We start from the raw sequence: 22,300 nt of genomic DNA on the forward strand, positions 1-22,300 counted from the left end.
TACTGGGCCTTAGTCAATGCTGGCTGACCAAAACTATGTGGGAACTATACACACAGGGCAGGGAGTAATAAACCAAATACAGGTTGATTTAGAAAACAGCGATTTGCCCTTTCCCATCACATCTCTAGAAAGTTGCTATGCTTCCTCTCAAAAATTGTAATTTTCTGCTCCAATGGCTCCTTATCTGGTAGCCTGTTCTTCCTGGGAGCATTTTTATCACCTCTGCCAAGGTTATGCAGCAAACATCTGTAAGACAAAATCTGTGGCCAGCACCCTTCCCTAAAGACAGAAGCTCGATCAGAGTCATTTTTGTAGGTCAACGTCAAAACACAGTGCTTCTTACACAATAAAGTTCAAACATTCTGAATACTAAAAACATTTTCCTGTCATTTCAGGTGTCTAAACCACGCCATTTGAATCATGCCTCAACTCCAGCTCTGTACCCACCACGGCCAGCATCCCTTACCACCCTCCCCTTCTCCACTGCAAGACTCCACCTGGAGGAGGAGCTTCTTTCTCTTCCGGCTGAGCGACATTAAAGACGAAGGCAAAAAACAGGAAAGGCAAGATGATGGGGCTTCCGTGAGTGACAGTCGCCAAGCACGTGATCATCTCTCGACACTTCTGTTTTTCCTAACAGCCATAGAAGCAGAATATCACTATTTTCTATTTTTAAATATCGCTATTTTAAAAATAAGGAAACGGAGACTTCATAGGTTAAATTATCACTGAATTCACAGAAGGTCACTGAAAACAGTAAGGTATCTCGACCCCGCTTCCAACTCCCCAGCAACACTTCTTGAAAGCATTATCTCTACCGTGTTCTCCTGATGGCGCCTCAGCAGCAGGTCTACAGTCCTCCGTCAGGGAGACCGTCCTCACCCGGGTCCGCAGTCACCAGGTCCTGAGACCAGAGGTCCAGCCTCTGCCCGCCTCCTGTTTCTCAGCAGCATCTGACCCGGTGACGACTGGCTCTGAGCTGCTCTCTGCTTCCTGGCCGCTCTCTCCTGGGGGGCCCTCTATCCCACTGGCTGCTCCATCTTTTTCTTTCATTGGTTTTTCCTCCTCCCAACGTAGACATGTCGGCCTGGCCCCGGGTTCAGTTTTCAGACCTCTAACTTCACTCACTCCTCAGTGAGCTCATCTGGCCACATGGATTTATATTCCTTTCAATGCCAATAATTTCCGATTGAGAAATTCCCTCCTGACCTACCCCTAAGCTTCAAATGCATAAAACCAACTCCACAGTCAATGTCTCCTGCTGCCACATCAAGCTTATCATTGGAAATCCTCTTAACCAGGTTGATGAGTGGCTGTTCAAAGTTTTCAAAAATTGATTATCCTCTGGGTGAAGTAGAGAATCACAAAAAAGGACATATTATAAGTATGTCCTTCCTTAATTAAAACACAAAACCAATTCATTCATTCACTAGCCAATTTTTTTAATATAAGACCAAAGCCTTTTCTCTGAATGTAAGCCCACATATAAATGTTCCATATCATCTTTCTAGAACATCCTGGATTGTCCTATGATTTCAAATTTTATCTAAAATAGAACAGGAATATAAAGACACTTAACAACACGCTCTGAATACAGAATGCTTCCAGATTTTTATGATTTTTCTCAATCTTTTATAACTGACTTGCCCCAACTTAATTCTATGGCAAAAATAATTCTATTTTAACAGACCTACTCTGCTTTTTCAAATTAGTTATCAAACAAACAACGCTTTTGATTCTCAAGCAGACAACTCTCTTTTTAAGCTCAATGACCAACCTAGATAGCATATTGAAAAGCAGAGATATGACTTTGCCAACAAAGGTCCGTCTAGTCAAGGCTATGGTTTTTCCAATGGTCATGTATGGATGTGAGAGTTGGACTGTGAAGAAAGCTGAGTGCCGAAGAACTGATGCTTTTGAACTGTGGTGTTGGAGAAGACTCTTGAGAGTCCCTTGGACTGCAAGGAGATCCAACCAGTCCATTCTAAAGGACATCAGTCCTGGGTGTTCATTGGAAGGACTGATGCTGAAGCTGAAACTCCAATACTTTGGCCACTTCATGCGAAGAGTTGACTCACTGGAAAAGACTCTGATGCTGGGAGGGATTGGAGGCAGGATGAGAAGGGGACGACAGAGGATGAGATGGCTGGATGGCATCACTGACTCGATGGGCGTGAGTCTGAGTGAACTCCGGGAGTTGGTGATGGACAGGGAGACCTGGCATGCTGCAATTCATGGGGTCGCAAAGAGTCAGACACGACTGAGTGACTGAACTGAACTGAACTGAACTGATTCATCAGTTTACAGGAGACTTGAAGAACTATGTAACTAGAGCAATAGAAAACAAGAGCATAATGAGACTCTTACTGGCACAAAATTCAACTGAAAAGGGTAGAGAAACAATGCACACTAAAAGTGGTCTATTAGCTTCAGGGGCTTAGGGTACTTTGGCATCCAATAAAATGTTTATGGTGAAAATAAAAAGTATTGGTTAATCTGAGTCTGTTAAGGGGATATGGACTAAGAAAGTTCTTTTTCTCCACTTCCCACTTCTATCACCATGAAATCATACTTTCTCCAGCTCCCCTCACCTTAAGAAATGTCAATACTCAAATGACTAAAACTAAAACCTTTAAGCCCCTTTCTATCTCACCAGTCTTGTAGACACCGGTAATTTCTGCCCTTTATAGGAACCCTTACAATATATCCTGGATGTAGTCACTTCTCTCCATCTCCATCATCCATGGTCCAAGTCGCCATCATCTCCCAACTGTAAAAACTGTGCAACTAGTCTCCTCACTTCTGTTCTGGCCTCCCCCTGTTCTCCACATAGCAGCCCGAAGGAACTCGGCAAAACATCTCTCTCACTACGAGAGACGATTTCATACGCATTCATACGTGAGTAAACCACACACAGCTATGACAGAAAGTGTAAGTCAGTATATAAGCAATTACAGAAGGGCTAATCAAAAAAGAATACTGGGATTCCAAGTTTATCAAATGCTGATGTGACATGAGATCAGGAACTGAGTGCTGACTGACCTTGAAGCCATAGGTGGGGAAGACTGTTACAGCTCTTAACTTGTTTCCATTCCCTAAAACGCCTAATAAATGCCACACACGGACTCATGATGGCACACAAATGCGTGAAATGCAAACAAAGAATGTTTAAGAACAAGAAAGATACATGCAATTAGAATATGCAAAGAAACCTACATGAATCCAATATATACATTTCCCTCTAACACTCCATCCCCTGAACAGCCATTTTCACCCAGAGCTGCAATGACCAAAACAGCAGCCAGGAGCCACACAGAGCTACTGAGTGCTTAAAAATATGGTGAGGACAAATAAGAAGTTAGATTTTTAGTTTTATTACATTTTAATTAACTTTAATTTTAGAACAGATATTCAATTCAATTATTGGAAAGTTTTAAGTATGCTTGTAATGTAACCTGTTATGTAAACCTACCTTATCAACTATTAATTTTATGATATTAAATACAGATCAAATATTTTGAATGGAAATTTAGTGTCATAATTGAGACGTGCTGTAAGTGTGACATATACACTACTTTTGAAGACAATACGGAAAAAAGAGAATAGCTCGCTAATAATTTTCTCATTGGTTGACTTTTGGGTTCATTAGTTTAAATAAAATAAATATTGAAATTAATTTTACCTGTTTCTTTTTACTTTTTTAAATGTAGCTGTGGAAAACTTGAAAAGTACATATGTGGCATGCATTATATTTCTACTGGGTCATACTATTCTGAAACTTATATATCTAAATGCAAACTAAATATATCATTATGATACATTAATTATTAATATTTCAAACACCTCCTGACCTTTTCACTTGATTGTCTTCTTTTCTTTAGTTGAATGAAATCTGTTTCCACCCTTTCTGCCAGCTCTAGTTTCCTCTTGTTTCTTTTAAAAGCAGCTAAACTGAATCCTATAAAAGAAACATTAAAAATAACATTTGAAAAATATTAGGGCAGTGGGGTAGACAAGGTATCCTGAAGAGCCTCCTCAGGACAAAATCCTTAAGAATGTTGGATAAAGGGTTTTATAAGTCTTTTCAAGGTACATTGAGGTGAGAGGAGAATAAAAAAAATAATAACCTAAGATTAAAAATTAAGGAAAAGGTCAAATCCAGAGAGAGAAGTGCGTTCTGAAGGTAGATGCTCTCCAGCAGTGTCTGCTAATGCATGCCACAGCCAACTCTGATTTTGAAGGGCTCTGTGTATAAGAGACAAAAGACACTGGGACAGTGCAGCAGGAGAAACCATATCACAGATCATCCACATGAGAAGCGGGAACCCAAAGGGCGATACACCTGATAAAAGGAAAAACTAGAAAACACAACAATACACAAAGAATTAGGAAACTTGTAAGTTGACTTGGCTATAACCATAAGCAGACGTGGCTATAAATACGAGAAGAAAAGTCATGTTACACTTGGCTGGTTCGAGATGGGGAGATCTAGTGTGTGGGTGTGTGTGTGTGTGTGCGCGCGCAGGCACACATGCACACAGGGTGGGCATGGGCTTCTTCTTAGAGAAGAACAACTGGAATTATAAGAAAAAATACAGATACATATAACATTAAAATATTTTAAAAATCTTAAAGTTCAGATAGAATTAGGAGATTTCATATTACTTATGTGTCCTGGAAGAAACAAATTTTAAAAAAAACAAAACAAAAAACCAAATGATTTTGGTGAGGTAATGCCTCAAAGACTCATTAAACACAAATGCAAATAGTCCCTGGAAAAACCTGCATTTTTCCTCAAAGAATTTCCATGTTCCAAATAACATGAGCCTATAGTTTAAAAAAAAATCATAAAATGAAAGGGAAATAAATCATCCCATATGGAAAATAAAAATCAGCCAAACATTAGAAAGCATAATCCAACCTGCAAAGACTTCATATACTGGAATAATCAGTCATACACAGAGTATAAAATATGTTTATGCTCATAGACATAAGAAGATATTGAATGTATAACTAAGGAAAAATAGATGATAAAATGTCCAGACAGACTTGAAGAAGAACCAAACAGAACTTCTTAAAAAAATAATACAATAGTTGGAATTTTAAAATTTAACATACAGATTTAAACAATTAGATTCACCTGATGAGAGAATTACAAACTAGAATATAACACTGGAAAGAATACAAAGTTTTCTGATAATAGCAGACTAAATTATTAAGAGAATTTCTCCCACCAAATATTATCAAAAATACTGGACGAAACATGAAAATTACCACCTTAAAGCATTAAAACAAAAACTTATTAAAAATATCAAGCTTTTCTGGGGATAAACTAAGGGCTAAAGCTATTATTATTGCACTGTGAACATTGGACAAAACTAGCGCAGTTGAATTTGATTCTACAACATGAATGACAGCCATAAGTCCAATCCAGAAGAAGGATCCCCCACAGGAAGACTAGGCTAGAACCAAGCAAACCCACCACTACCCTCTAACCCAAGAGCAAGTGCATTTAGGCAAAATGGTTCTCCTCAATGTGCTGAAATACCTGCTCACCCAGAACACCATATCCAATAAAATTCACTTTCAAAAATTAAAGTGAAATAAAAATAGCTTCAGGTGAACAAGAATGAACAAATTCATCACTGGCCAGACCCTATACTAATGAAAATACTAAAGGGTGTGCTTCAGTAACAGACAAAATAATACAAAGTGAAAGCTCAAAGACAAAAAGAAAGGTAAGCAGAGGGGTGGGGGATTACATGCAAAGGAAAGGGTATATGTGCAGGTAAATATAAACGAAAATTGACTAATTAAAAAATGATTAAAGTTTCATTGTACTTTTAAGTACATATTAATTGATGTAAATTAATCATAACAACAGTGGAAAAATAACAAAGATCCTCTAACATATCACTTTTAAGATTAAACAAGAGAATGTTAAATATGGAAAAATAAATGTTAGGAAAATTAGGGGGAAAAAGAACCAGAGCTGCCATCAAAACAAAGTCTAAGAACAATACTGTAATAATGGATACACCCCCTCCAAAAAAAAAAAGGGTAATGGAACTGACCAATAAGTTTACAAACACACTCATGTATATTCTAAGAGAATTTGTGAATAACACTGATATTTCATACCAGTTGGAAATCTACATGTTATTCAGTAAACTTTCTTGGCGCAATATGTTACCTATTTGGGGGAAATAGTACAAATAAATTCCTACCTCACACTACACACAAAACTGAAATCATATAATAACAATTTAAACATATAAAATCTAAACAAAGAAGTCCAAACAGATTAAACCATCACACATGAGACATAAATATCAGTCTTTTTATATCAGCCTTTTTGAGAAAGACTTTAATTTTATTGTTTTTAACTTTGGAGTATTTTACATTGAATGTGATCAAAGCCAGAATCCATCAAAAAGATGGTTCATTGATGGGCTTCCGGTTCAAGATGGCGGAGAAGAAGAACAAACACATATCTCCCCCTCAAAGAGCACCAAAATTTCAACTAGCTGTTGAACAGCAGGAGGATGCTGGAACCCACTGAAAAAGATGCCCCAAATCAAAAGACAAAGAAGAAGCCACAGAGAGAAGGCTGCAATCAAGATAAAATCAAATCCCATACCCGCTGGGTGGGTGATCCACAGACTGGAGAACAATAGTACCAAAGAAGTTGTTGCACTAAGGTGACGGTTCTGAACCCCACATCAGGCTTCCTAGCCGGGGGATCCAACAAAGGGACTGAAACTCCCAAAGGAATCTGACCTTGAGGGCCAGCAGGGTTTTGATTATAGGCCTTCCAGAGGACTGACAGAAACAGAGATTTCAGTCTTGGGGGGCACAAACAAATTTTGCATGCACTGAGACCAAGAGGACAGGAGCAGTAACCCAAAGCAGACTGAACAAAACTGCTCGTAGTGTTGGAGGGCCTCCTGTGGAGGTGTGGGTTGGCAAGGGCTCACCACAGGGATAGAGGTACTGGAAAGAACCCCTGGGCATAAACTGTCTTGGACTTTACCATTCATTTCAGTTCAATCGCTCAGTCATGTCTGACTCTTGGCGATCCCATGAATAACAGCATGCCAGGCATCCCTGTCCATCACTAACTCCTGGAGTTCACTAAAACTCACATCCATCAAGCAGGTGATGCCATTCAGCCATCTCATCCTCTGTCGTCCCCTTCTCCTCCTGCCCCCATCCCTCCCAGCGTCAGAGTCTTTTCCAATAAATCACCTCTTCGCATGAGGTGGCCAAAGTACTGGAGTTTCAGCTTTAGCATCAGTTCTTCCAAAGAACACCCAGGACGGATCTCCTTTAGAATGGACTGGTTGGATCTCCTTGCAGTCCAAGGGACTCTCAAGAGTCTTCTCCAACACCACAGCTCAAAAGCCTCAACACTTTGGCATTCAGCTTTCTTCATAGTCCAACTGTCACATCCATACATGACCACTGGAAAAAACATAGCCTTGACTAGACGGACCTTTGTTGGCAAAGTAATGACTCTACCTTTTAATATGCTGTCTAGGTTGGTCATAACTTTCCTTCCAAGTAAATATCTTTTAATTTAACGGCTGTAATCACCATCTGCAGTGATTTTGGAGTCCCAAAAAATAAAGTCAGTCACAGTTTCCACTGTTTCCCCATCTATTTCCCATGAGGTGATGGGACCGGATGCCATGATCTTCATTTTCTGAATGTTGAGCTTTAAGCCAACTTTTTCACTCTCCTCTTTCACTTTGATCAAGAGGCTTTTTAGTTCCTCTTCATTTTCTGCCATAAGGGTGGTGTCATTTGCATATCTGAGGTTATTGATATTTCTCCCGGCAATCTTGATTCCAGCTTGTGCTTCTTCCATTCTTCCAGCATTTCTCATGATGTACTCTGCATAGAAGTTAAATAAGCAGGGTGACAATATACAGCCTTGACGTACTGCTTTTCCTATTTGGAACCAGACTGTTGTTCCATGTCCAGTTCTAACTGTTGCTTCCTAACCTTCATACAGGTTTCTCAAGAGGCAGGTCAGGCAGTCTGGTATTCCCAGAAATTCTTCCAGAATTTTCCACAGTTTATTGTGATCCACATAGTCAAAGGCTTTGGCATAGTCAATAAAGCAGAAATAGATCTTTTTCTGGAATTCTCTTGCTTTTTCCATGATCCAGTGGATGTTGGCAATTTGATCTCTAGTTCCTCTGCCTTTTCTAAAACCAGCTTGAACATCTGGAAGTTCACGGTTCACATACTGCTGAAGCCTGGCTTGGAGAATTTTGAGCATTACTTTATGAGCGTATGAGATGAGTGCAATTGTGCGGTAGTTTGAGCATTCTTTGGCATTGCCTTTCTTTTGGGATTGGAATGAAAACTGACCTTTTCCAGTCCTGTGGCCACTGCTGAGTTTTCCAAATTTGCTGGCATATTGAATGCAGCACTTTCACAGCATCATCTTTTAGATCTGAAATAGCTCAGGTGGAATTCCATCACCTCCACTAGCTTTGTTCGTAGTGATGCTTCGTAAGACCCACTTGACTTCACATTCCAGGATCTGGCTCTAGGTGAGTGATCACACCATCGTGATTATCTGGGTCGTGAAACTCTTTTTTGTACAGTTCTTCCGTGTATTCTTGCCACCTCTTCTTAATATCTTCTGCTTCTGTTAGGTCCATACCATTTCTGTCCTTTATCGAGCCCATCTTTGCATGAAATGTTCCCTTGGTACCTCTAATTTTCTTGAAGAGATCGCTAGTCTTTCCCATTCTGTTCTTTGCCTCTATTTCTTTGCATTGATCGCTGAGGAAGGTTTCTTATCTCTTCTTGCTATTCTTTGGAACTCTGCATTCAGATGCTTATATTTTTCCTTTTCTCCTTTGCTTTTCACTTCTCTTCTTTTCACAGCTATTTGTAAGGCGTCCCCAGACAGCCATTTTGCTTTTTGGCATTTCTTTTCCATGGGGATGGTCTTGATCCCTGTCTCCTGTACAATGTCATGAACCTCATTCCATAGTTCATCAGGCACTCTATCTATCAGATCTAGACCCTTAAATCTATTTCTCACTTCCACTGTATAATCATAAGGGATTTGATTGAGGTCATTCCTGAATGGTCTAGCGGTTTTCCCTACTTTCTTCAATTTAAGCCTGAATTTGGCAATAAGGAGTTCATGATCTGAGCCACAGTCAGTTACTGGTCTTGTTTTTGTTGACTGTATAGAGCTTCTCCATCTTTGGCTTCAAAGAATATAATCAATCTGATTTCAGTGTTGACCATCTGGTGATGTCCATGTGTAGAGTCTTCTCTTGTGTTGTTGGAAGAGGATGTTTGCTATGATCAGTGCATTCTCTTGGCAAAACTCAACTAGCCTTTGCCCTGCTTCATTCCGTATTCCAAGGCCAAATTTGTCTGTTACTCCAGGTGTTTCTTGACTTCCTACTTTTGCATTCCAGTCTTCTATAAGGAAAAGGACATCTTTTATGGGTATTAGTTCTAAGAGGTCTTGTAGGTCTTCATAGAACCATTCAACTTCAGCTTCTTCAGCATTACTGGTTGGGGCATAGACTTGGATAACTGTGATATTTAATGGTTTGGCTTGGAAACAAACAGATATCATTCTGTCGTTTTTGAGACGGCATCCAAGTACTGCATTTCGGACTCTTTTGCTGACCATGATGGCTACTCCATTTCTTCTGAGGGATTCCTGCCTGCAGTAGTAGATATAATGGTCATCTGAGTTCAATTCACCCATTTCAGTCCATTTTAGTTTGCTGATTCCTAGAATGTCGATGTTCACTCTTGCCATCTCCTGTTTGACCACTTCCAATTGGCCTTGATTCATGGACCTGACATTCCAGGTTCCTATGCAATATTGCTCTTTACAGCATCAGACCTTGCTTCTATCACCAGTCACATCCACAACTGGGTACTATTTTTGCTTTCGCTCCATCCCTTCATTCTTTCTGGAGTTATTTCTCCACTGATCTCCAGCAGCATACTGGGCACCTACTGACCTGGGGAGTTCCTCTTTCAGTATCCTATCATTTTGCCTTTTCATACCCGCAGACCCCAGGGCTATGTCACCTCAGATCAAACAACTACCAGGGAGGGAGAGTAACCCCACTAATCTATAGATAACTGGATTAAAGCTTTACTGAGCAAGGCCCTGCCCACCAGAACAAGACCCAGTTTTTCCCATTGCCAACCCCTCCCATCAAGAAGGTTACACAAGCCTCTTAGCCTCAGCCATCAGAGGGCAGACAGAAGAAGCAAGAAGAAGCACAGTCTCACGAAACATATTACAGAAAGTTAACCATAATGAAAAAGTAGAATGTTATGTCCCAGATGAAGGGACAAGTTAAAATCCCAGAGAAATAACTAAATGAAGTAGAGACAGGCAACTTTCCAGAAAAATAATTCAGAATAATGATAGTGAAGATGATCCAGGATCTTGAAAACAGAATGGAGGCAAAGACAGAGAAGATGCAAGAAATGTTTACCAAAGACCAGAAGAGCTAAAAAACAGAGATGAATAATACACTAGAAGGAATCAACAACAGAATAACTGAGGCAGATGAGTGGATAAATGACCTGGAGGACAAAATGGTGGAAAGCACTGCTGCAGAACAAAATACAGAAAAAAGAATGAAAAGAAGTGAAGCCAGCCTAAGAGACCTCTGGGACAACATTATACACACAAACATTCGCATTATAGGGGTTCCAGAAGGAGAAGAGAAAAAGGACCTGAAAAAATACTTGAAGAGACACAGCTGAAAACTTCTCAAACATGGGAAAGGAAATAGTCGACCCAGTCCAAGAAGCTGTGAGTCCCAGGAAGGGTAAATCCAAGAAGGAACACATCAAGACACACAGTAATCAAACTGACAAAATTAAAGACAGAGGTAAAACGTTAAAAGCAACAAGGGAAAAATAACAAATAACATACAAGGGAATTCCCATCAGGCTATCAGCTGGTTTCTCAACAGAAACTCTACAAGCCCGAAGGGAATGGCATGACATATTTAAAGTGATAAAAGGGAAGAACCTATAACCAAGAACATTCTACTCAGCAAGACTGCTTCAGATGTGATGGAGAAATCAAAAGCTTTCCAGATAAGCACAAGTTAAGAGTAATTCAGCACCACCAAATCAGCTTTACAACACATGCTAAAGGAACTAGAGAAGTTCCTGCCTTCAAGGAAAAGACCTACAGAAAGTAAACCCAAATCAATTAAGAGAATGGTAATAGGATCATACATATCGATCATTAACTTAAATGTAAATGGATTAAATGCACCAGCCAAAAGACATAGACTGACTGAGTGTATGAAAACATGTGCATGTATGCACTTCCACTTACCACATCACTCTGCTTGGCCACTCCCCCAAACTGTATGTAATTATTTCATATCATTAAGTTAATCATGTTGCCATTATAGCTTGCAATTGCAATTATCTTTCATTTTTTGTCTGGCTATTGATTGTGAAAACTGATAAACATCCTCTACTATTTTAATTATGTAACTACTACTCACAATACCACTCATGAATACCATTGTATTAATCATGACTGGTCAACAGAAAAATAATAGAACTCTATATCACCAGAACTAGGATTAATAGAAAAACCTGTAATCACTTTTTAAAATCCAGATGCATATCAGAATTATCTTGAAATTTTTTGAAAAATACAAATGCTCAGGTTTTGCTTTTTTCCTCCAGAGGTCCAGATGTTTCTAATGAGCAGTCATGCTTAAAAACAACTGGAGTATATGATGATCTTTCACTTTTATCTAGTTTGTTTCATTTCTTTCTATTTTATATTCAGTGTTCCCATTTTATTTAGTTTATGTTCTCTAATTTCTCCATCTCTTTTTAATGTTCTTTTTCAAGCCTCTATCTAGTAGAAAAACTTTTGTATACATATATATAAATATGTATATGTTTTTTGAAAACTAATGAATTTTTGCCTAACTAAAAAATTATGACATTTTGATTCTACTTGTTTGACTTAGTATGACTAGAATGCTAGATTTCTAATTAAAAATAGATATGAAACTTTGTGACCCCAATTCTCAAGGCCAAAATACTGGATTGCGTAGGCTTTCCCTTCTCCAGGAGATCTTCCCAACTCAGGGATCAAACCCAGGTCTCCTGAATTGCAGGCAGATTCTTTACCAGCTGAGCCACAACGGAAGTCCAAGAATTCAGGAGTGGGTAGCCTATTCCTTTTCCAGTGGATTTTCCTGACCCAGGAATTGAACCGGGGTCTCCTGCATTGCAGGCGGATTCTTTACCAACTGAGCTATCAGGGAAGCCAAATTAAAAAACAGATATGAAACAAACAACAAAGGTTTACTGTATAGCATGGGGAACTATAGTCAATACCTTGTAATAACTTATGGTGGAAAATAATTTCAAAAATAATATATGTGTATTTGTATAACTGAATCACTTTGCTGTGTACCTGAAACATTGTAAGTGAACTATACTTCAATAAATATATATATTTAAAACATTTTTAAAAGATGGTTCATTGATAAAAACCACATAAAATTTTAAATGTCTTAAGGCAAAAGATATCATATGCAAAAGTAAATGATAAATGATATTTAAAAAAATTTAAGGTATATGCAAATAGTTATGAAATAAGATTAATACCCCTAAATCAGAATGGTCTAATATAAAATTAATAAGCTCGAGATAGAATTAAGATGGCAGAGTAGGAAGCACCAGGAATCTGTCCCCACACCGAGACAACAACTGGAATCTGTCTAATGTAAGTATTATGGAACTCTGGAGTCTATTAAAGAGGAAGGTTTCCAGGGGAAGGCATGGATATAAACTGTGGTTAATTTGGGTGAATTTCAGCTTATAGCCTCTACCAACTCCCCACTCCCAACCCTGTGGCAGGCAGCCAGACACACATTCCTACAGCAGCTTTCACATAGCTTGTGAGAGCCAGGTGAGCAATAGAGACCCTATCCTCCAAATACCAGAACCTATACTCTGATTGCCAGTTCTGGGCTGAGGTACAGACTCAGAGACAGACAGCCATTGTTGCAGTGCCTCTCCCTCCAGCTAAAGTGACCTCCAGGGAATTTAAAAGGCTACTGCTTTTTCCTCTTTGCAGAGACAGACATTTAAGGAGATATACAAATGGCCAACAAGCACAGAAAAAGATATTCAACCGCATAATCATTAGGCAAATGCAAGTAAAAATCATGAGATACCATCTCATACCCATTAGGATGACTGTTAACAAAACAAACAAATGCAGAAAATAAAAAGGGTTGATGAGGCTGTTAAGGGCTTCCCAGGTGGTGCTAGCGGTAAAGAACCCGCCTGCCAATTCAGGAGACTTAAGAGAGACACGGGTTCAACCCCTGAGTTGGAAAGATCTCCTGGAGAAGGGTATGGCAACCCACTTCAGTATTCTGGCCTGAAGAATCCCATGGACAGAGGAGCCTGGCGGGCTGCAGGGGGTCACAAAGAGTTGAACACAACTAGTGACTTAGCACTGACGAGGCTGTGGAGAAACTGGAATCCTTGTACACTATTACTGAGAATTTTAAATGGTGGAGCTGCAGTGAAAAAGAGTACAATGGTTCTTTGAAAAGCTAAAAACAGAATTACCAAATAACCTGGCAATTTCACTTTTGGGTACCCAAAAGAATCGAAAGCAGATATTTATACACCTCTGTCCACAGCAGCAATTATGCATAATAGCCAAACACCGGAAGCAACCCAAGTTGTTTCAACCCATTCAGTGTATAAATGGATATACTAAATGTAGTGTATACATAAAACGGAATATTATTCAGCCTTAAAAAGAAATTCTGACATGTGCTACAACATGGCTGAACCTTGAGGACATGATGTAAGTGAAATAGTCCTGTCACACGACGGAAAATGTATAATTCCACTTATAAAAGGTACCTAGAGGAGTCAAATTCATAGGGACAGAACTCAGAAAGTTGGGTGCCAAGGGCCAGGGGGAAGGACACGAGGGAGGAGTTAGCATTTAATGAAAACAGTTTCAGTTTTTCAGATGAAAAGCATTTTGTAGACAGATGGTAATCACAGTTGTACAGTGTAGATATAATTAAAGCCACTGAAATGTACCACTAAAAATGTTTAAGATGGTAAATTTTACATTGTGTATTTTACCAAAATTTAAAAAAAGATTTACAAAAAAATGTACATGAATTTTTATTCATAACAGCATTATTTATAATAGCCCTGAACTGGAGACACCCAAATGCCTTTCAGTAGATAAAGGATTAAACAAACAGTGGTACATCCTCTGTTTAGCAATTAAGATGGTACAAGCTATTGATAAGCACAATCATCTGGATGAATTGCAAGAAAATTATACTAAGTGATAAAAAAGCCAGTTCCCAAAAACTCATATCCTGTAGGACACCATTTATATAATATTCTTGAAATGACAAAATTATACAAATGGAGAAAGATTAGTAACTGCCAGGTGTCAAGGAAAGGGATGAAGGTGGGAGGCAAGTGGGTGAGACTATAAAAGAGCAACATGCGTGATCCCTGTAGTGACGAAAGTGCTGTGCATCTTGACTGTCAATATCTTGAATGTGATATTATACTATTAGTTTGGCAAGATGTTCCCATGGGAGGAAACTGGGCAAAAGGAACATGGAATTTCTCTGTATTATTTCTTAGGATTGCATGTGAATTTATAAGTACTTCAAAATAAAAAATTTGAAACTGGCCATATTAACTAGCCATATGGAATTAAGTGTTTATACATCTATGCTAAAACTCTGCAACTATAGAATATGTTAACACATGCTATCTTTCAAAGTATCCTAAACAGAGGCAGAAAAATTACTGAAATATAAGAACACAGCCTAGCCACAGAAAAGAAGAAAACAGGATCCTCTGTGGCAGAATCATGCCCGTAAACTGATAGAATAGGAGGTCCTAATCTACTCTTTACTTAATTTAAAGATGCACCACAGGACCTATCAAAGCAAAACATAGCTTAAAATTAAGGAATAGATGTTAGCAACTTTGTAGCACAAACTAAGGTTGTCCTTTACCAAAGGAAAACAAAATCACATCCCTTTCAACTTCAACCTTAATGAACTTTATAGAAGAATCCAAAAGGATGTACATATTCTATCCCAGACATTCTGAAAACTGAATGCACTGAAATTACCTCCAAAACTTTAAAAATGGCAGATGCCTGGGTCCCATCTAAAAGCTGCTGTTTTAATTGATTTTGAGTGCAGCCAGGCCTTCAGGATATTTCAAAGCTCCCCAGTGACTGATGTACAGTCAGAGCTGAAAACCACTGCTCTAATGGATACGCCTAACTCCAGATACGATCAATCACTAAAATCATCATATCAGTCAATGCTACAGAGCTAAGCCTAATCAATTCTGGTAGAATCACATCACCAAGATCATCTCCATATCCAGCATATGGTGAGGGTGATATTAAGAGTCAACATCTGAGTATTGCTATGGACCAGAAATTGGAGTAGAAATTCTTTACAATTTACATTATTTCAAGGAATCACAACATCTCCATGAGAAAAGTTTCTAGGAGGTAACTTGCCCCTGATCATAAAGGCCTACAAAGTATGTGGTCATAGTATGAGCTACTATGTGGTCATCAAAGGTATCAACTGTAAACAGCCGGGTTCCTCAAAAGTACACAGTAAACCACTTAAGAATCTGGCAATAGCCAGCAAAACGGTAAATGCACGTCCTGTATGAGTCTAGTAAGTCAGTAAGTCTACTTCCAACTATTTAGCACAATAAAACATATATATATATATTAAGTGATGTGTATAAGAATATTCATGAAATCATCAATGTTAATGGCAAAAACTAGAAACAACCTGAATGCCTATCAATAAAGAAACTAAATAAATTGGCAAAATGCTATTCAGCAGTTTAAACTTAATTCATCTCTCTATATATCAGCATGGACAGATTTCAAAATACTTCTTGCTGACTGACAAAAAGATATTTTTAAAAATCATATTATGCTACTACTTACCTAAAAACTAACTAAAGATACTGCAGTATGATACCATTTATCTACTTATAAAAATACTACTACTAAACATTTCAACATTTCTGTTGGAACAGAGAAAAGCAAATCAAAGAGGTAACTGTGCTTAACAGACTGGGCTGCTGCTGCTGCTGCTAAGTCGCTTCAGTCGTGTCCGACTCTGTGCGACCCCATAGATGGCAGCCCACCAGGCTCCCCCGTCCCTGGGATTCTCCAGGCAAGAACACTGGAGTGGGTTGCCATTTCCTTCTCCAGTGCATGAAAGTGAAAAGTGAAAGTGAAGTCACTCAGTTGTGTCCAACTCTTAGCGACCCCATGGACAGTAGCCCACCAGGGATTTTCCAGGCAAGTGTACTGGAGTGGGGTGCCATAGCCTTCTCCGATCAGACTGGGCAGGAGACTGCAAATGGGAATGGAAGTATAAAGGAAGACCAGGTTTACAGAGAATGCTCCAATATTTAAGAAAACAACATATTCCGATGCCATGCAATTAAAAAGTAATAATACAATGTTTAGATACATTTATTTATATTATTTTATTATTATAGGGCTTCCCTGATAGCCCAGTTGGTAAAGAATCCACCTGCAATGCAGGAGACCCCAGTTCGATTCCTGGGTCAGGAAGATCCCCTGGAGAAGGGAAAGGCTACCCACTCCAGTATTCTGGCCTAGAGAATTCCATGCACCATATAGTTCGTAGGGTAGCAAAGAGTCAGACATGACTGAGCGACTTTCACACATTTACAAAACAAATAGCTTATATCAGATTAACTCACAGATCAATTGTTATAAACTCTGGACAGAATTTTTAAATTAAAAAAAAACACACACCTATTTGAAGGCAAGCAATCAAAAGCTGACAAAAATAGGAGAGGATTCAATCACTGAAAGAAAAGAAACATACTGGGTGAGATCTAAATTCAAACAGCTTTCCCCATGAGGCACTCCCTACTCTATGAGATGCATAAAAAATAGAGCTCAGGTGGAAAACTACAGTCTTAACAGGTCAGAAATGAAGGAGTGTGGGGCTACTGAAGTCATTGGAAAGGAGGGAGGAATCCTGCAAAGGAGAAACCCACAAAAGGAAGCCCAAAATCTATGTATGTGTCTGTCCTTCAGTCGTGTCTGACTCTTTGTGACCCCATGGACCATAGTATGGCAGGCTCCTCTGTCCATGGAGTTCTCCAGGCAAGAATACATGAGTGGGTAGCCTCTCCCTTCTCTAAAGGATCTTCCCAACCCAGGGATTGAACCCTGGTCTCCTGCACTCCAACAGAGCCACCATGGAAGCCCAAATCTATGTAAAAGTCCCCTCAAATCTTGAATGAGAGCTTAACTGTTCATACAGGATGCAAGATTCCATGAGAGAAGGGACTTCCCTGATGGTCCAGCTGGTAAGACTCTGCACTCCCAAAGCAGGGGGCCCAGGTCTGCCGCCTGGTCAGGAGACTAGATACCGCATGCCACAACAAAGATCCTGCAAGCGGCAACGGAGGAGCCCACATGCTACAATTAAGACCTGGTGCAGTCAAATTCAAAAAAAAAAAAACAGTTCACTGAGGAAAATAATGGCTGAAAAGCGGACAGATGTTTTAGTAAATACCCACTGTACGAAAGACAAAGTTTGAGACTTTCCAATGTAAACCCCAGAAAGACTGTATCTTAGGAATGAAGACCACAGCTGGTACTAAGGGACAACTCTAGGATTAAGAACAAAATTGAAACAGATTCACTTCAGCAAAGTGAATGTTTTAAATCATAACAAAAGATTAATATCAAATTAGATACTGCAGGAGGAAAGATAAACAAGCTCGAAGACAATTCAACAGAAACCACAAATAGAAGAAGCGTGATGGTTAGTTTTATTTGTCAAAGTGACTGAGCCAGAGTGCCCAGATATTGATCAAACACTATTCCAGGCGTGTCTGTGAGGCTGTGCTTGCTGAGGATGAGATTTACACTGAAGTTGATAGAGTAAAGCAGATTACCCTCCCTAAAATGGTTCAGTTCAGTTCAGTTCAGTCACTCAATCGTGTCCGACTCTTTCTGACCCCATGAATCACAGCACGCCAGGCCTCCCTGTCCATCACCAACTCCCGGAGTTCACTCAGACTCACATCCATCAAGTCCGTGATGCCATCCAGCCATCTCATCCTCTATCGTCCCCTTCTCCTCCTGTCCCCAATCCCTCCCAGCATCAGAGTCTTTTCCAATGAGTCAACTCTTCTCATGAGGTGGTCAAAGAACTGGAGTTTCAGCTTTAGCATCATTCCTTCCAAAGAAATCCCAGGGCTGATCTCCTTCCAAATGGACTGGTGGGATCTCCTTGCAGTCCAAGGGACTCTCAAGAGTCTTCTCCAACACCACAGTTCGAAAGCATCAATTCTTCAGCACTCAGCCTTCTTCACAGTCCAACTCTCACATCCATACATGACCACTGGAAAAACCATAGCCTTCACTAGACAGACCTTAGTCGGCAAAGTAATGTCTCTGCTTTTGAATATGCTATCTAAGTTGGTCATAACTTTTCTTCCAAGGAGTAAGCGTCTTTTAATTTCATGGCTGCAATCACCATCTGCAGTGATTTTGGAGCCCAAAAAAATAGTCTGACAGTTTCCACTGTTTCCCCATCTATTTCCCGTGAAGTGATGGGACCAGATGCCATGATCTTCATTTTCTGAATGTTGAGCTTTAAGCCAACTTTTTCGCTCTCCTCTTTCACTTTCATCAAGAGGCTTTTTAGTTCCTCTTCACTTTCTGCCATAAGGGTGGTGTCATCTGCATATCTGAGGTTATTGGTATTTCTCCTGGCAATCTTGATTCCAACTTGTGTTTCTTCCAGCCTGGTGTTTCTCATGATGTATTCTGCATATAAGTTAAATAAGCAGGGTGACAATATACAGCCTTGACGTGCTCCTTTTCCTATTTGAAACCAGTCTATTGTTCCATGTCCAGTTCTAACTGTTGCTTCCTGACCTGCATATAGACTTCTCAAGAGGCAGTCAGGTGGTCTGGTAGTCCCATCTCTTTCAGAATTTTCCACAGTTTCTTGTGATCCAGACAGTCAAAGGCTTTGGCATAGTCAATAAAGCAGAAATAGATGTTTTTCTGCTCTTGCTTTTTCCATGATCCAGACCTCATCTAATCAGCTCAGTGTCTTAACAGGACAAAAAGGCAGAGACTCTCCCCTGAGTAACAGAGAAATCTTCTTGCCTGACTGCCTTTGAACTAGAAGGTCAACTTTTTCCTGCTTTCAGACTTGAACTGAAACATTATCTCTTCCTGGTTTTGAGCATGCCAGCCTTCACACTGAAACTACACAGTCCAGTTGACCTGGTTTTCAGGCCTTTGAACTTAGACTGAAATTACTCTATTGACTCTCCTGGTCTCTAGCATGGTGTCTGATCCTGCAGATCTTGGGACTTGTCAACTTCCACAACTACATGAGCCAATTCTTTATAATATCTCATAGATAGACAGATCCTGGTTCTGTTTCTATGGGAATCTTGATTATCACAGAAAGCAGAGAACAAACACTGGGGAAAAAAAATTAGAGCTTGAGTAATACATGAAAGTGTCAAAGGTTTACTATAGGCGAAATGGAAGTTCTAGAAACAGAAGAGGGAGAGCAGGAATATGAGGGAGAGCAACTGTTTAAAAACTGGGTCCATAACAAAACCAGCACAAAGAAAACCACACTTTGGCAAAAACAAACATAAAGAACAATTCTTAAAAACAGTCAAAGAAAAAGAAGACACATTATACGCAGGAAAGCAATACCAATCATGTCTGACTTCCTAACAGAAACAATGGAATCCAGAAGATAATGGAATAACATCTTTAAAAATGTTCAAAGGATACAATGGAATATTATTCAGCTATAAGAAGAAAATCCTGATATATACAGATATATCATCTGCAATATAGATGAACTTTGGAAACATACTAAGGAAATAACCCAGACACAAAAGGACAAATATTATGTGATTCCACTTAGAGAAGGAACCTAGGATAGGCAAACTCATAGACAAAGTAAGTAGAAGAGGCGTTACCAGGCGCAGGGAAGAGGGGGGATGGGCAATCACTGCTTACTAGACAGAGTTTCCGTCTGAGTGAAGGAGACAATAGGAATGGACAATGGTAACAGTTAATCAACACTGTGAATGTACTTAGCACCACTGAGTCATACTCTTAAAAATGGTAAATTTTACATTATGAGTATTTTACCACAATTTTTTGAAAGTGCAAAAGAAAAAAACAAAAAAACAAAAAACCTGCCAACCTAGAAGTCTATATCCAACAAAAAATATCTTTTCAAAGCAAAAGCTTTTTTTTTCCCCCCAGATAATGAAAGCTGAGAAAATTTTCCACTACCACATCTACCACATTACCAGAAAAGTTTTAGCATTCCAGGCTAAAGGAAATGATGCCAGAAAGAAATTCAAATCTACATACAGGAATGAAACAAGTAAATATATGTGAAAATGTGTAAGAAATTTCAGATAAACCTTAGAAAGACATTCTGAAAGTTGAAGGAGAATAAAATCCTACAAATTATGCCCCCTAAAGGTAATCAAGTATAAAGCATTATCATTAACCAGCACCAAAACACCATTTTATTTCTACTGAGGAGTAAACAAATGGCTAAATGTCGAATGGTATTTAAAATTTCTTTAATCTAAATAATAGTTATAGCTTCTCCTTTTAAATTTGTAAGTCAAATCCATTCTTTTTTGCCAAAATAAAAAATGAATATGTCACTTAGCTTTCAAACACCTTTTTTATTCAGAGATTTCTTGTTGATTGGGTATATGTCATTAAAAAAAAAAACAACCTATGACACCTCATGTTTTTCTTATTCCAAGTATAAAATACTAATATATGGTCAAAAATAATTTTGCCATCTTGCAAAAGTCTAGTACTATTTTATGTTTTTATATAAATGTTCTGAAGTAAAATTGGCAGGCTGAATGCATGAATTCATCTCCATGCCCTACTAAAAATTTACCAGAAAGAAATGTAAGTGGGGAGGAAGACTGGCATACCCAAGCGGTGAGAATAAGAGAAGAGTGGTATCAGCAGTTTTAGAAAATAGAAAACAAGTAACTAATTGAGCAGAAGAAGATGAATCGCAATGCCCACTAGCCAGCACATCACAAATCAAACTAATCTCAGCCAAACTAAACTAATTTCTGCCAAAGAAACATCAAGAGAACTTGAAACAGAAGGCACCTGGTGTGTCTGAAAGCCAGGCCAGGACTAAAACCAGGAGAACAGGCAGATGGAGATGCCCAGATCCTCACCTTGTGCTTGCAGAAAACATGAAGTTAACTCCTGGAGGGACTGAACCAGATGGGCCCCAATTTAGCTGACGTGGGGCACAGCTGGGAGCAGGCAAGGACTCTACCTAAAAAAACTGACGTAAAAGTCTGAGGAAGGCAAAGGAACACCTCCAGCCCTTCCCATGTTCTATCCCCAAATACTGGCTACTGCCCTGCCAGAGGTGGGAAGATGTCTCTCCCTAACCCAAGAGAAAAACTGCATAGAGAAATGACCACGCCTCCTCTCTTGAGGTCAAACAAACCTGCCCTCTCACACACCAAGCTGCCAACAGGCCTTTAGGTGCCTCACTCGGGAATATGAAACTGCAGAGGGTCACTAGATAGTTGAGGAAATTAGCAAACATGTATTAGTGTCCAAAACACACAAACACAAAGTAAGACAGAGGAAGCAGAAATAGCAGGTAAGAGCACGTTTTAAACCATAATATCCCAAGAGAGAGAGCAAAAATGCTGAGTTCATGAAATAAGAACAAGGATATCATGTTTTAAAAGTGTTAATCATAGATCCATGGATCGGAGCCCCCAGGCTCCTCTGTAAAGCCATGGGATTTCCCAGACAAGAGTACTGGAGTGGGTTTCTATGCACTCCTCCGAGGGATCTTCCCAACCCAGGGATCAAACCCACATCTCCTGCATCTTGGGAGTCTTTACCTGCTGAGCCATCAGTAAAGCCCAAAAACACTAAAATCAAAATTACAAATTCATTAGAAGTAGAAGACTTGGAAGATAAAATTGAAGAAACTTCCCAGACAATAGGATGAAAGATAGAGATTTTTAAAAGGAGAAAAAAAAGTAATTGTTGAAAAGGATACATAGGATTAGAGCACAAGATCCAACCTCTAATTCACAGATATGAGAAAAATATAGAAAAGTAGGTGGAGATCATTATCACAAGATCTTCTTA

General features: G+C 39.2%; 1 protein-coding gene across 4 annotated transcripts in view; it reads right to left on the reverse strand.

The window, feature by feature from the left end:
* The window catches only part of TASP1 (taspase 1), a 264,742-nt gene that overhangs the window by 172,579 nt on the left and 69,863 nt on the right, over positions 1 to 22,300 (reverse strand). For all 4 annotated transcript variants that reach the window (XR_310467.3, XR_001918985.1, XM_005687819.3 and 1 more), the window contains one exon: positions 3,852 to 3,958. Coding sequence is in view for 2 of the 4 variants with exons in the window: in XM_005687819.3 (XP_005687876.1) it covers positions 3,852 to 3,958 (107 nt within the window). In the remaining 2 variants the exon portion in view is untranslated. The remainder of the gene's footprint in view (positions 1 to 3,851; positions 3,959 to 22,300) is intronic.

The sequence above is a fragment of the Capra hircus genome, chromosome 13 (assembly GCF_001704415.2).
Source record: "Capra hircus breed San Clemente chromosome 13, ASM170441v1, whole genome shotgun sequence".
Taxonomy (NCBI): domain Eukaryota; kingdom Metazoa; phylum Chordata; class Mammalia; order Artiodactyla; family Bovidae; genus Capra; species Capra hircus.